Raw genomic sequence first — 14496 nt, 5'->3', positions numbered from 1 at the left:
CATTAGGGGACATTACCTCATATAGAAGTCCAAATGGAAAGAGAATTATGGACAGAATTTTAGCATTCTCAATACATTGTATTGGATGAATGGGCTGACAAAGGACTAACCATTAGGCCCCTTTTTTTATACATTTTAAAATAATGTTAAGATTTAGCATTTTTTTAATTGGACATCTGATTGATTTGTCAGTTGCTGTTTTTTTACAGTGTACATTTTAATTTTGCAGTGTGCAATAGTGACAAACAATACTAATACACTACTGATCAAAATTGGAAGGCCAGTTGAAAAATTGCAAGAATTTACTTTTTGCACTGTTGGATCTCGAGGAGGGGGCCGACATGGTGGCCAAGTGGTTAGCATGTTGACCACACAGGAGATCTGGAAGATCCGGGTTCAAATCTCCGTTGGGCATCGCTGTGTGGAGTTTGCATGTTCTCCCCGTGCGTGTGTGGGTTTTCTCCGGGTACTCTGGTTTCCTCCCACATTCCAAAAACATGCATGTTAGGTTAATTGGAGACTCTAAATTGTCCATAGGTATGAATGTGAGTGTGAATGGTTGTTTGTCTATATGTGCCCTGCCATTGGCTGGCGACCAGTCCAGGGTGTACCCCGCCTCTCGCCCGAAGTCAGCTGGGATAGGCTCCAGCATACCCGCAACTCTAGTGAGGATAAGCGGCATAGAAGATGGATGGATCTTGAGTAGGTTCTAAGTAGAGCTTCAAAATCCAAAAAGAAGAAATGGGAGTGAGGCAATAAAACTTTGAGTTATCAATTTATTGCAAACAACCATCAAAATGAAATAGGCTGATCATCAGCTGATCAAATGTTTAAAACCACAGCCTTGGCAAATAATACGACAAAATGTCTGCTAAAATTATGAATATTGTCTTGGCCTAAAACCTTTGCAGAATATTACACCAACGTGGACCACGCCGATGAGTCTAAAGGTCCAGAGCTCCTGGCTAAGGAAGACCTTTACCCCCTCTCCTGACCTGCCTAGCCTAGCATGACTTAGACACGAGCGATAACATATAATGATGGAAGTAAAGGTTGGATTCCATCAGCATGGCTGCACAATGCACCTTGTTTTATGTACAAGTGAGTCGTGTGTAGCATAGGGCAAAGGCTATAACCTCAATGGTGAAGATCTCTGCCAAGTTTAAACAAGCCTAATTCCTGCTTATGTCTGACTAAATCGGGAAAAAAAGGCTTACTGGTAAGTTTAAAAAAAAAAAAAAAGATAGATACTTTAATAATTCTCTTGGGGAAATTCAGGTATCTCCTGTAGCTCACACAATCAGACAATATACAGATAAAGACTAGAATACAAACAATAAAACAACAAAAACCAGGATGAAATAGAAGTGCAGTGGAGCATATGATGTTACATTTGCATAAAACAGTGTTGCAGTGTGCTTAAAAAGGGTTAAAAGTCAGGAACCTTTGCCATGCGCAGCTCTGTTAAACAACCTAATGACTCTTGGAAGGAAGGACCTCCTGTACCGCTCAGGGTGCACACAAAAATGAGCCTCCTACTTCGTCTGCTACTCTGCTCTGCAACGGTTTGATGGAGGGTGTGGTTGATGTCCCGTATGGACTGAAGCTTGTTTTTCATTCTTCCTTCTACTACAGTGTCTAGTGTGTTCAGATGTCTCCCCAATACTGAACCTGCTCTCTTGATCAGCATGTTCAGCCGACTGGTGCCCCTTGCTGTTATATTGCCACCCCAGCAGACAACTGCAAAAGCTGGACGCTACAGACTACAGACCGGGAGAACATGAGCAGGATCTCTGTACACACATTAAAAGACTTCAGTCTTCTCAGGAAGAAAAGCCTGCTCTGTCCCTTCTTATAGAGTGCGTCCATGTTTACGGACCACTCCAAGTTGCTGTCTCGGTACACACCCAAATATTTGTGAACCTTTACTGCGTTGATGGATATTGACTGGCTGTGGAGAGGGCTTACTCCTTCGTAAGTCAATGACCATCTCCTTGGTCTTGCCAAAGTTTAGGAGTAGGCCATTCATCTCACTCCAGTCACAACAGGCACTTACAAGGCCTCTGCAGTTCTGCATATGGCAGGTTTCTGTATTGTAATAAAAGCCACATGTGTATAGGGTGAATAGATATGTAGGGGCACTGTTCCCTGTTGGACCCCCGTGTTTCATGCCAGCACCTGTGACAAACACCCCGCAGTCCACACAAACTGTGATCGATCACACAAGTTGCTCCCTAGTCTTCATAATATGTGATGTGAGTGCCACCGGTCTGTAGTCATTGAGGTTAACTGGACGTCCAGTTTTGGGAAGCGTTACTAGATAGGATGTTTTCCACAGACAGGTACCCTCTCAGCCTGCAGACTCAAATGTGCAAGAAATGCACTTAAAGCTACTATATGTAATTAAATGACCTTTCAGTATCACCTTCCAAATCATGTGGATGCTGCACTGGCTTGTAATAAAGGAAAATAACATCTGCGGTCACCAGGGTGCATCATTTTTAAATCTGTTTAACCACTTTATTTCTACCATTATATTGTATTAATACTTATTATGCTAGTTTGTAAATGCACAGGACTTGATGGAAATGTCCCTTGTGCCAATAGATGGTAATCACATGAGGCGTGGATGTTGAGAGTTGCGTGGGAACTTTATCTCAGCCACGGGAAGGATGTAAATTTGGGGACACATCATCAGTAGTGTACCTTTGAATCAGTGGGTGTTTCAGCCTTTCAACACCAGACACGCTCATCAAACTACAGGGTGATCAAGCCTGAGCCTGTGTCCCATGCCCAATCATGAGTAGAGTAGTGCCTGGAAGGTGGGGAAAGATGGCAAAGAGCGAGGCAGTAACCCAACCCGCCCACCGGGTTGTCGCTCATCATCCCCGTTCACCCCACACCCACTCTTGTGTACGGGCAGGAAGGAAGGGGGTGGGTTTAAAACCTCTTGGGGTCGTCAGGTGGGTGCCCTCCTTCATTGGTGTTTTCATGATAGGCCCATGACACCTCCAGAGAGCTCATAGGCAACACCTGGCATCCCAGGTGTGTGCCTCCCTCTGCTTTGAGCCCAGCAAGGGTCCTTGCGCTTGATCCATAGCCACTGGCTGCTGCTTTCGGTCGCTTCGGAGACTGATCTTATTGTCTGTCGCAGAGCCAAGGTCTTTCATAAGCCTGATGGTAGAGGAAGCCACAAAACCTCTGCATCCTTCAGCTGCATGGACCTTGGCCTTCCATCCTTGTTGTGCATCTGCTGCCAGATCTGTTTAGCACAGTTTATTTCGCTTGTACGCCTCTTCAGTGGAATCCTCCAATGGGACCGTGAGCTCTATGATGTAGACCACCTTTAGTGAAGGGGACCATAGCACCATGTCTGGCCTGAGGGTGGTGGTTGCACTCTCCCTGGGGAAAGATTAGTTGCTTGTCAATATCAACTCGCATCTTCCCATCCCGGGCCATGGCTAGCTGTCCAGTTTCTGGTTTGGTAGATGGGTGGTTAGGCTGTTTCTGTCCCTCTCCAATCAATGTTGGCACAGAGATGGAATTGGCAGCTCTCAAGGGCTCTCAAAGGAGTTGGTGTCCCTCTTGCTCTCAAGGGCTGCTGCCAGACTCTTGAGGACCTGAGGCCTTGTGTGAGGCTGGTCCTACAACTGGTCAAGATGGTCAAAACCTGTTAATTTGTAATTTAATAAAATGTTGTGAATACAATTTTAAAAATGTATTTTACATTTGATCAAATATAACAATTCTAAACTCAAATGTTGCCAAATGGATGGATGGTAATAATTGCAATAATAATTCATTAGCTTTATGTTTGTCTGCTGACATTCCACACCTGATCTCCAGAAAGGAAACCGACTTTCCTCACAGCCTTGGTGACGTTCAAGTTGCAGAGAAGACCAGCAGGCGAGGAAATAAAGCACGTTTCCAAAGCATTTTTAGAGGGAACACCAAGTCTCTGGTGGCCTAAACTGCTGTCCACTTCATCAATAGAGGCTTTCCTGCCTCATACTGATACTGCAGGCTTTTTAAACTCCTCCAGCTGTCTTTCTGTTTTAGAGACAGTGTGTGTATGTGTGTTGTTGCTCAGGTTGTCGGTGAGCAACTTTGAAAGTAGTACTTAAATGTTTTTTGTCTCGCAGCTTCACACTTTCACACCTGATTTATGCCGTCCTACAAGAGCCATACATTTTCATGACATCTTAATTAAATCCGCTGCACAGGCCTCAAGCTGAAGACAAAAAGAAAAAAAAAAAGAAAGTCCTGCGTTCAGTCTTATTTTGCCTGCGATCCCTTAGGTTGGAAATGAATTGTTTCTTTCATTCACTGCTTCGTTTCTACTTAAGTTCACCTCTTGCTGGCATTTGGACTCTCTCAACGAAAAGGGAGGTTAAAGTACATAGTGTTTGTTCTTGCCATTGTTTTTATTTAGCATTAGCAATCCAAACAAAGTTGACTGAAACGCCTCCTTTTTCCTGATTTGTTGACATAGTTTGAAATGCTCATCAACGCAGTATGGTTTTGGATCTAAGGGTAAAAAGTGCACGTCTTAAAAATACAGTCACTCCTTTATCGTGGTTAATTGGGTCCAGTTATAGTTTTGCACAATACACTCCTGATCAAAATCTTAAGACCAGTTGAAAAATTGCTAGAATTTGCATTTTGCACATTTGGATCTTAATGAGGTTTTAAGTAGAGCTACAATATGCAAAAACAAGAAGGGGGAGTGAGACAAAAAGCATTTGGAACTTGTAATTTAAATGAAACAAAAAAAAAAATGAAATAGGTTGTTTATCAGCTGATCAAAAGTTTAGGACCACAGGCTATAAAAGCCAAAACCTGCTCAAAATTTAAATTTTCTGTCAGGCATTCACACTGTCATGCCCTCCTGATGGCTAAAGCTAAGAAGCTTCCTCTTTTTGAAGGTGGTCGGATTGTCGAGTTGCATAAGAACGGCCTCTCACAGCGTGCCATTGCTGCTGAGGTTGGGTGCAGTAAATCAGTCATTCTACAAAAGTCAAGTGGTAGACCCCCCCCAAAAAAATCACACCTGCGCTGAGCCGTAGGATCCGATTGGCTGTCCATCAAGACACAGGGGCGGTCTTCCACCCAAATTAAGGCCCTTACTGATGCCAACTGCAGCGCAATAACCATCAGACGGAATCTGCGGGAAAAGGGTTTAAAAAACATGTGTGTGTTTAAAATCTTTCCCGGTGACCAGATAGCGCAAGAGCTAATGCTATTTAGATCCATTGTCACTGACACAAACTCCCAAATAGCTGTCTTCAACTATGGCTGCCCATAACTAGTAGCTCCTAGCCCAAATTTTAGCTAGCAGTTCAAGACTAAAATCTGGCATCTTGCACTCTTTATTTGGGACACTTGTGTGCCACGGTAGCACTGTATAAATGACAGTTTAAAAATACCTGTAACTTCTCTCTTCTTCCCGACGATGTGCTTCGTGACACAAATAAGTTTGGTCTTGTCCGAGAGAGGAATCTGCCAGGGCTGTGAAGCTAAACTTACCATTCAAAGTAGCCTTTTCTTTACCCATTTCTGCTTTATATTTGTTCCCGCTTCTGGCGTCACATCAGCTGCCACGGCGCTGCGTTTCCTCAAACTACGGTGTGGGCCGAGGTTCAAACAGGACGTGCGCACGTTAATTTAACGGCACAAAAAATTGTGCCTTAAAGGAACCTTGACAGCCCTAGTTATTACTAACACCTAGTGACCAGAATACTACTGTACATATGAATATTTTGACTAATATGCCATAGTCTACCACAAAACAGCGATCATTAATTCATTTTTGAAAAAACGCCCTGGAGTGAGTTCGAACTGCGATGTAGCGACGGACAACTAATTTAATTTTTAAAAAAGCATTAAAATCATTGACCTGGTCAATGATTCAAAGATGGCGCCCTCCGTGGCAGACGTCTCTGTGACACTCTCCCGTGTTTTTCTATTTTTTGCTATTTTATTGTTCATTTTGGACATTCAACACACTCACGCATTACATTACAACAGAGAGACACTTTTGAACATCGGCAGGGTTCACCATGAACTTTCATTTAGCCTCTCAGACTTTGCCTTTCTTCTGCGCCGGGAGAACGCAGCAGCCTGCGGACCTGGTGAGCTGAATACCCGGCGAGCAAAGCATCCGAGGCGTAAACGAGGCAAGCGAGCCGGCCTGCATGCTAGGCTAAAAGCTAGAGTGACGAGGCCACCGCTACCAAGCCTGCTGCTAGCCAACGTCCGCTCTCTCGAAAACAAGATGGACGAACTACGAGCAAGGATTTACAGCTCAACGTGAGATCAGGGAATGCTGTGTCCTCACCTTCACAGAAACCTGGCTGACGGAGGATATACCGGACTCGGCGATCCAGTTGGAATCATTTGCTGCTTACCGGGGAGATTGGACTTTAGCGTCTGGTAAACACAGAGGTGGCGGCGTCTGTGTTTACGTAAACAAACGGTGGTGCATAGACGTACAGACGATGGAAAAGCACTGCTCGCAGGACATTGAGCTGCTGATGGTGAAATGCAGACCTTTTTATTTGCCTCGTGAGTTTAGCGCTGTGTATTTAACTGCTGTTTACATCCCACCACGAGCTAACACTGCTAATGCACTAGGCCTCCTGCATGACATCATTGATAAACACAAGACCAAACACCCGGACGCTGTAGTCATTATATCTGGCGATTTCAACCACTGTAACCTCAGGACTGTCCTCCCCAAATATTACCAGCATGTGAGCTTTCCCACAAGGGAAAATAACATCCTGGACCAAGTCTACAGCAACATGAAAGGTGCTTTGAAGGCTGTTCCAAGACCCCACTTTGGAAAGGCTGACCACATCTCTATATTCCTTTATCCAACATACAGACAACTTCTTAAAAAAGCTCCCCCTGTACGTACAGCAGTTAAAGTGTGGAATGAAGAAACTGATCAAGTACTTCAGGACTGCTTTGGCTGCACAAACTGGGATGTGTTTAAAACTGCAGCGGGGAGGGAAGATTGTACTGTTGATTTGGATGAATATGCTTCCGCTGTCACTGGCTACATTAGCACATGTATAGAGACTGTTACCACCACCAAGTATTACAGAAAATACCCTAACCAAAAACAGTGGATGAACTGTGATGTAAGGGCTAAGCTACGTGCTCGTTCGACTGCATTTGTCATGGGCACCGCTGATGACTACAAAAAGGCCAGATATGACCTGAGGAGGTCCATACGGGAGGCCAAAAGACAGTACAGACAGAAGCTGGAGGGCTACTATTCCACCTCAGACCCTCGGCGCATGTGGGCGGGGCTCCAGCACATCACAGACTATCGACAGCAGAGTAGCGTAGCCACGTCCAGCCAAACCACACTTCCTGATGAGCTGAACGAGTTCTATGCCCGCTTTGACACCCAAACTCCTGATGAGCAGAGAGGGTGGCTGAACCTGGGGAGCACACAGGACTCACCTCTCATGATGACATCAGCTGATGTGCGCAGGGTTCTGAACAAAACAAACCCACGAAAAGCAGCAGGGCCAGACAACATCTCAGGACGTGCACTTCGGGTTTGCTCATCAGAGCTAGCTGATGTGCTTGCTGACATATTTAACCTGTCGCTTGCACAAGCATCTGTACCGACCTGCTTTAAGTCCACCACCATAGTGCCCGTACCCAAGAAGAGCAACGTGACCTGCTTGAATGACTATCGCCCTATAGCACTCACTCCTATTGTTATGAAGTGCTTTGAAAGAATAGTCATGACCCACATCAAAAAGAGCATCCCGGCGGCAACTGTGGACCCTCTACAGTTTGCATATCGCCAGAACCGGTCCACGGATGATGCAGTCAACACTGCCATCCACACAGCCCTTTCTCACCTACAGGGCCAGGACACATACGTCAGAATGCTATTTATAGACTATAGCTCTGCTTTTACTACAGTCAGCCCCCACAAACTCACAAATAAGCTCCTCACACTTGGCCTGTCTCCCTCCCTCTGTAACTGGGTGTTTAACTTTCTCACAGGCAGACCCCAGTCAGTCAGAGTCCACAATCGCACATCCAGCTCAAGAATTGTGAGCACTGGGACCCCACAGGGGTGTGTGCTGAGTCCACTCCTCTACACGCTCTTCACCTACGATTGCGTGGCCTCCCAGAACAACACCAGCATCATTAAATTTGCAGATGACACTACAGTCATCGGACTGATCACTGGTGGTGTTGAAACATCATACAGAAGAGAGGTGGTGGACCTCATAGCTTGGTGTCGTGATAACAATCTCCTTCTCAATACAGATAAGACTAAAGAGATGATCATCGACCCAAGAACAAGGGAAAAGGAGCCGCATAAACCCCTGTTTATTGATGAGACTGAGGTGGAGAGGGTGAAAACCTTCAAGTTCCTTGGCACACACATCAGCGAGGACCTCACCTGGTCTCACAACACCCAACAAATTCTGAAGAAGTCCCAAAGGAGACTGTACTTCCTGAGAAGACTGAGGAAATTTGGCATGCCCACCACAATCCTGAGTTGCTTCTACAGATGCACTATCGAAAGTGTCCTTACCGCCTCCATCACTGTTTGGTATGGTAACTGTACAACACGTGACAGGAAGGCACTCCAGCGGGTGATCAAGACCTCACAGAACATTGTTGGGGCAGCCCTCCCCTCACTGCAAGACATTTATAAATCTAGAGTCCTACGAAGAACACACAACCTCATCAAGGACAGCACACATCCACAACACTCATTATTCACACTCCTACCGTCAGGCAGACGCTACAGGAGTTTGAAGTCCAGGACCACAAGGCTGGCAAACAGCTTTTACCCACAGGCCATCAGGCTTCTCAACGAAGCACTCACACACGCCACACGCAACACACACTCATAGCACCTTATTTATTTATTTATTTATTTATTTGCATTATTTACTTGTATTAATGTCTCTTCTGTTGTTGTTGCTTAATTTATTGGTATATATGTTTATGTGTTTATGTTTCTTATGTTCTTATTCTTTCTTGTGTTTCTTTCTTTTCTTGGGAGAATGAACAGGATAAGATTTTCATTGCATGGTATAACTGCTGTTTTACTATGCACATGACAATAAAACTCTCTTGAATCTTGAATCTTGAAGGCTCTACCGTATTACAGATATTCCACCTCATTTTGGGAAAATGCTGTGCGTAGTGTTTTTCCCCCAAAATCAGGAGTTCTTATGTAGAGGGTATTATATTAACGAAAAAGGGTATCATATAAAAAATACTGAAACATTTTAAAAGGGACCTTTGAATAAAATGTGTAACTAAAATGTGTCCTCAAGGGTTAAGAGTGCACTCACACGAAATGTTGTCGAGTCATATGACCCATGCCATCACTCTTTCCACCAGTAAGGATAACCTCCCCCTTGCACAAATAAACACAACTCAAAATAATCCACAAAGTCAAAGCAGTTGCTCCTCCTGCCACTTATTAATGATAACTGCCAACATAGGTGACAAAAATAAATAGAACAACTCAAAAGAATCCATCAAGTCCACTGTGTACTCGCTCATGCACAAGCACATGTACATGCACAACATACGTGCCATGTAAATAATGCAAATCTCTCCTGCAAATCTCTAATGCTAACCTCTACACGGCATAATAGATACACAGAACGACTGGAAATAATCCACAAAATCAAAGCCCGTGGTCATTTGCTCACACGCATGGCCACTAGCGCAACATCCATCCATCATCTATGAGCCTAAGGAGTGACCATATTATCATTACAACCTAAAAGTGCTGTCTGTTCATCACAAAAAGGTTAAATATGGTGCGGGGAGATGCTCCAGCCTAAGCTGCTGTCATCACTGAGGGTACACTGTGTCCTGACCGCTATTATTTGTCACCATCGACTTTACTTCCAGCGCTGCTTTTTTTGCGACCCCCCCCAAGTCCATTTCCACAGTGGGTAAACAGCTAAATCCCTCCTTCAATCAATGCAACCTATTTAACATGAGCTATTGACTCACCTGGCCCTCAACTGCCTTGGAAGGGATGCTGCAAAAAACAAACAAATTAGATGAGCCGGAAAGAATAACAGAAAGTTGTCGGCGTATGAAAAAGTCACATTTTTTTTCACTAATGAGGTTGAAAGGAGTGACATAGGATAGTAGAGGAGGAACAGATCGATGGGAACAGATAATCACCCGGGCTCTGTCCCGATGTGTAAAAAGTGTGACACTGCAGGGAAGAGATCAATGGACTGCTTTTGGTTGATCTGTAATCCTTAACTATCTCCAAGTAATTAACCTTCAAAAGGAGGAACACACGAGAGAGTGAGTGTGAGAAAGAGGAGAATAACAATGAGCACAAGTAAATTCGCTGTTAGGATGAGAGTAAACACTGTTGACTGTTAGGACAAATAATCTCAATTCACTTCTGGGACAAATTCAAACATTTTTTTCCTTTAACTGAGCATCCGGAATTAAATAACGGAACAAATTATGCAAGGACCTCAAACAATGTACTCATATGGGACAGGTTAAAAGAACAGTACATCGTGTTTACAAGGCATGTGGAGGAAGAAGAATAGTGAGCACACCAGTGTCTGAGATCATTTATCCTGAACTCATTATTTTTCAATGAATACCAAAGTGTCTGCTATAGTTTATCATGAACTCATCAGTTATGTAATTAATACAATCGTGTCTGATATCATTTATCCTCAGTTCATAGTTTGAAAAAAATATATTTCATGAATACCACAGTGTCTGATATCACTTATCCTGAACAAATGATTAATATTATTTAATGAATACCACAATGGGGTTATACTGCGAAAATGGCTCAGCAATCATACTCAGCTTTATACTCAAGATGCAGCTCAACAAAACCAAACCAAAACAAAAAGTTACCCAACAATGTTAAAGAGCGCCACAACGGTGGTTATCAACTAACAAGTCCGGTTCTTGGCTTTGTGCTCAGTGGGCGTTCACATAAAAGGGGGCGTCTGACGTCATATTATTCTACTTCCACGCAAAAACAACGCAATCTCAGCTAGTGTATTTTACACAAGAAGAGCAAGTAAATAGTATGGAGCGTTACGAGGAGTTCAGAAAGATTATCATTGCCAAAAGCAACACAGTTGCCGCCAATAGAGCGAGGGAGGATCACTGGCAGAATAAAGCTGAGCGTGTAAATGTGCAAGTTAACACTGATTATTATAGTAACTATACCCTACTAGTCTTTTCATTTATCAACGCTCAACATTGTGTGTAGCTTTGACACATTGAAACTTATCCATTTAAGAAATAAATCAATCGGAACAACAACTGTCTTTTTTAATCTTTGAAATATGTCCATACTGTATTGTTTTTATATTTTACTGCACTGAAGTCTAGATTGTTGTATCTCCCGGTGACCACTAGGTGACAGTGTTGATTTGTTGTGTGGCGATGTTTTCCGCGGGGACAATTTTTCTTTCCTTTTTGTTAGAATAAAGAAGTGTTTTATTGCCTCAGAGTGCTTATTCCTCCAGCAAATATTGTGATATAATAAGACTAACAGACTGAATACTCATGCAAGGACTGCTGTGACATATACGTCTGCTAACATTGACCAAATTAATATTTCATATTGCATTTTATTTTATTCCTGATGCTCGGCTGAAAGTTTAAGCTGAAAGTCTGGACATAACTTGGTCAGGACCAGGTTATGAGTTTAGCCTAAGTTACCATGGTGATATAGCTGCTTTCAAAGAGACCCAGCTTCATTGTAAAGACAAGCCTGGCTTTAGACTCAACACACCTCGCTAACCCACAAAACTCGCTTCGCAGTATACCCCTTTGACCTGACATAACCTATTCCGAAACCATTATTTATACCAAAGTGTCGGATATCATTTATCCTGAATTCATCATTTAATTAATAAACACTCGTGTCTGATACCGTTGATCCTGGACTCATCATGCATCACTGCATAGGGTATGTATCTTTTGTTACACATGCTCGATTCTTTTCTCTGTGGTAAATGGTAAAGACAGAGAAAGTCTACAAATGGAAATGGAGAAGGGGTAAGATTAAGTAAGTAATTTTCCTACTGTTTATTTGGACATGTTGAATTGTGCAAGTGTAAACAAGTAAGCAAGTGATGTTCCAAGTGATCATGTAATGTAAAATAAAACCATTACATTTAGGATGACCATCCTTTGCCACAGAAGATGTAGGAGAAGATCAGGAGTCAGAGTGCCCTCTGTGGGCAACACTAGAACAACAAAAAATGTAGCGAATAAACACACAGAGTATCTGTACAGGGTTTAATGGCACACAAACGCCCATACAGCGTGTCGTTGAACTTCATTCATACCGTGTCACGGATTACAACGCAGAGCTGGAGTTAGTAAAAGGCTTCCTGTGTTACTGAAATATGTCACAATAATACACAATGACACAAGTAGACGGCCGTGTGACAACTACAATGTTTGCCAACATGGCTACAGTAGAAGAAAAAGCTCTTAGCGTTAGAATGCTGCAAGTGGGCGGGTGTCTTGAATTAGGCTGGTAAATCCAAGAGCTTATAAAGAGCTCCCCCCCCCCCAAAAAACACATCTGTGTCGCAATGCTTAATGCACATTGCCAAAAAAAAAAAAGACTCCATAAGTTGTACCTTGTGCAAAAAAAGGACATAACATTTCCACACTTTGGAATGAGTGTCTGTGAGTCTTCATGGTTTAATATTGGAAGAGGTGTTAAACATTGGTGGCCAAAAATATGCTTCTTCACCAAAATGGACACCTGAAGATAAAAAAAAAGAGTTATAAATAAGTCGTGCTTAAAATAAAATGCATTATACACAAAGTGGACAAAATACAAGGTTTCATGTGAATTATAACTTACACAATTGCATTGAAAAATAAATAAAAAGAATAGAATAGAATAGAAGAAGAAAAAATTAAATAAAAACTAAAAATAAAATAAATCAAAATACAAACTAAAACAAACAAAAAGTACGACAAACAAAAAGTACAGCAAAATGAAGTAAAAAAAATAAAGATAAAACAATAATCACAAATAAATTCAAACTAAATTAAACAAAAATAAAAACAAAAATGTACATAAAATAAAACTAAATAAATAAAAGTAATATATAAAATATAAGTAATATATAAAATCAAATAAAAAGAACACAAAATAACAAAACAAAACAAAAACAATCAAAATGTGAAAAACAAAATGAAATAAAACTAAATAAAAAATACAAATAAAATGCAACTGTTTGACCACTGCTTTTTGGAATTGTTCCGAAGTTTCTCCACCTTGACATAAGCAGCAATTAAAAAACTGAAGTACAACAACAGCCCAAACCAGGATGCTGCCACCAGTGTCTGGATCTGGTTCTTCTGGTAATGAGGGTAGTGAGCAGTGTTGACAGCTGTGATTCCAACATAACTTTTACCTTTGTATGTCTGCTAAAAGGCTGTAGAGCATGACAAGCCCTAGCACACACCAAAATGTTCACGAGAAGAACATTAACATTTCGGAATTGTCCAGCCAGAGCGCAGGCCTAAATCCAGTTAAGAAACAGTGTGGTGACTGGAAGGGGTTGTGCACAAGAGATGCCCTCACAGTCTGAAACATTTGGTGTGCCCTTGTAATAAAGAGAGGGCTAATATTTCCAAGTGAGGATGTTCCATACTGATAAAGTCCTACCTGAGGAAGTCTACCTACCTACAGAAGACTGAATAGTGTACCCAAAGAATATGCACTCTTATGGAAGTAGCCTTTGCTAAATGTTTATATACGGTGTATATATATTTAGTTTCTTTTTCAATTGAATGGCACAAGTTAAAGGTCACATTATCAGCAGCAAGCATTTGACAGAGTCCAACAGGAAAACAAGAAGCAGGTAGACAAACAAAACAGTGGTACTGACCAGCCGATGTAACACTGGCACAGGTTCTCATGGGAGGTGGCCTGCTTTATCAACAGCTCCACTTGCGTTGGCACGTCCAGCGTCTCGTCATGAGAGAAGTCTCGACCTGCAGGCAACACGACGCTTGTATCACAATACTTCACAGGGGAAATGGGAAGTGTCTCTCATTTAACAAGTTCAATCACTGGTTGCGGAGGCTGTGATGAAATAGCACAAACTAAAAGAACTATTACTATATATACCTGTAAGTTTATCTCGCACTCTGTTGATAATCTGAATGGCTTTCTTGTTGAGGGCCTCAGGTTGCACCAAGCCATCTCCAACTGAAAGACATGTACATACAGTAAACGGTGGCTGAAAAAATTGAGTACACCCTTCACATTCCAGCAAGCATTGTATTATAGATTGTCAAGGGACAATACTATACAAAGTAAAGTTGCGTATATGTACTTCAGAGTAGTCAGCGCACACTTTGTATAGCGGTATAGATTGACTATCCACTGGGGACATGGGCACTCCAAAAGCGTGTCTTATCCGCTGCAGGTCACATTGTGTTGAGTGGGGGACTTCTGCC

The 14496-nt window shown here is 42.4% G+C and overlaps 1 protein-coding gene across 1 annotated transcript in view; it reads right to left on the bottom strand.

Moving 5' to 3' along the window:
• Positions 1 to 12292: 12292 nt before the first annotated feature.
• The window catches only part of mtor (mechanistic target of rapamycin kinase), a 127066-nt gene continuing 124862 nt past the window's right edge, over positions 12293 to 14496 (bottom strand). Inside the window, exons 56-58 of the mRNA XM_054767890.1 lie at positions 14165 to 14245; positions 13923 to 14028; positions 12293 to 12784 (exon numbers count right to left, since the gene is read on the bottom strand). Of these exons, the coding sequence (XP_054623865.1) occupies positions 12769 to 12784; positions 13923 to 14028; positions 14165 to 14245 (203 nt within the window). The 3' untranslated portion in view covers positions 12293 to 12768. The remainder of the gene's footprint in view (positions 12785 to 13922; positions 14029 to 14164; positions 14246 to 14496) is intronic.

This window comes from Dunckerocampus dactyliophorus, chromosome 1 (genome assembly GCF_027744805.1).
Source record: "Dunckerocampus dactyliophorus isolate RoL2022-P2 chromosome 1, RoL_Ddac_1.1, whole genome shotgun sequence".
In the NCBI taxonomy this organism is placed as follows: domain Eukaryota; kingdom Metazoa; phylum Chordata; class Actinopteri; order Syngnathiformes; family Syngnathidae; genus Dunckerocampus; species Dunckerocampus dactyliophorus.
Note: the sequence above shows the minus strand (reverse complement) of the source record. Positions and strands in the feature narration are given on the sequence as shown.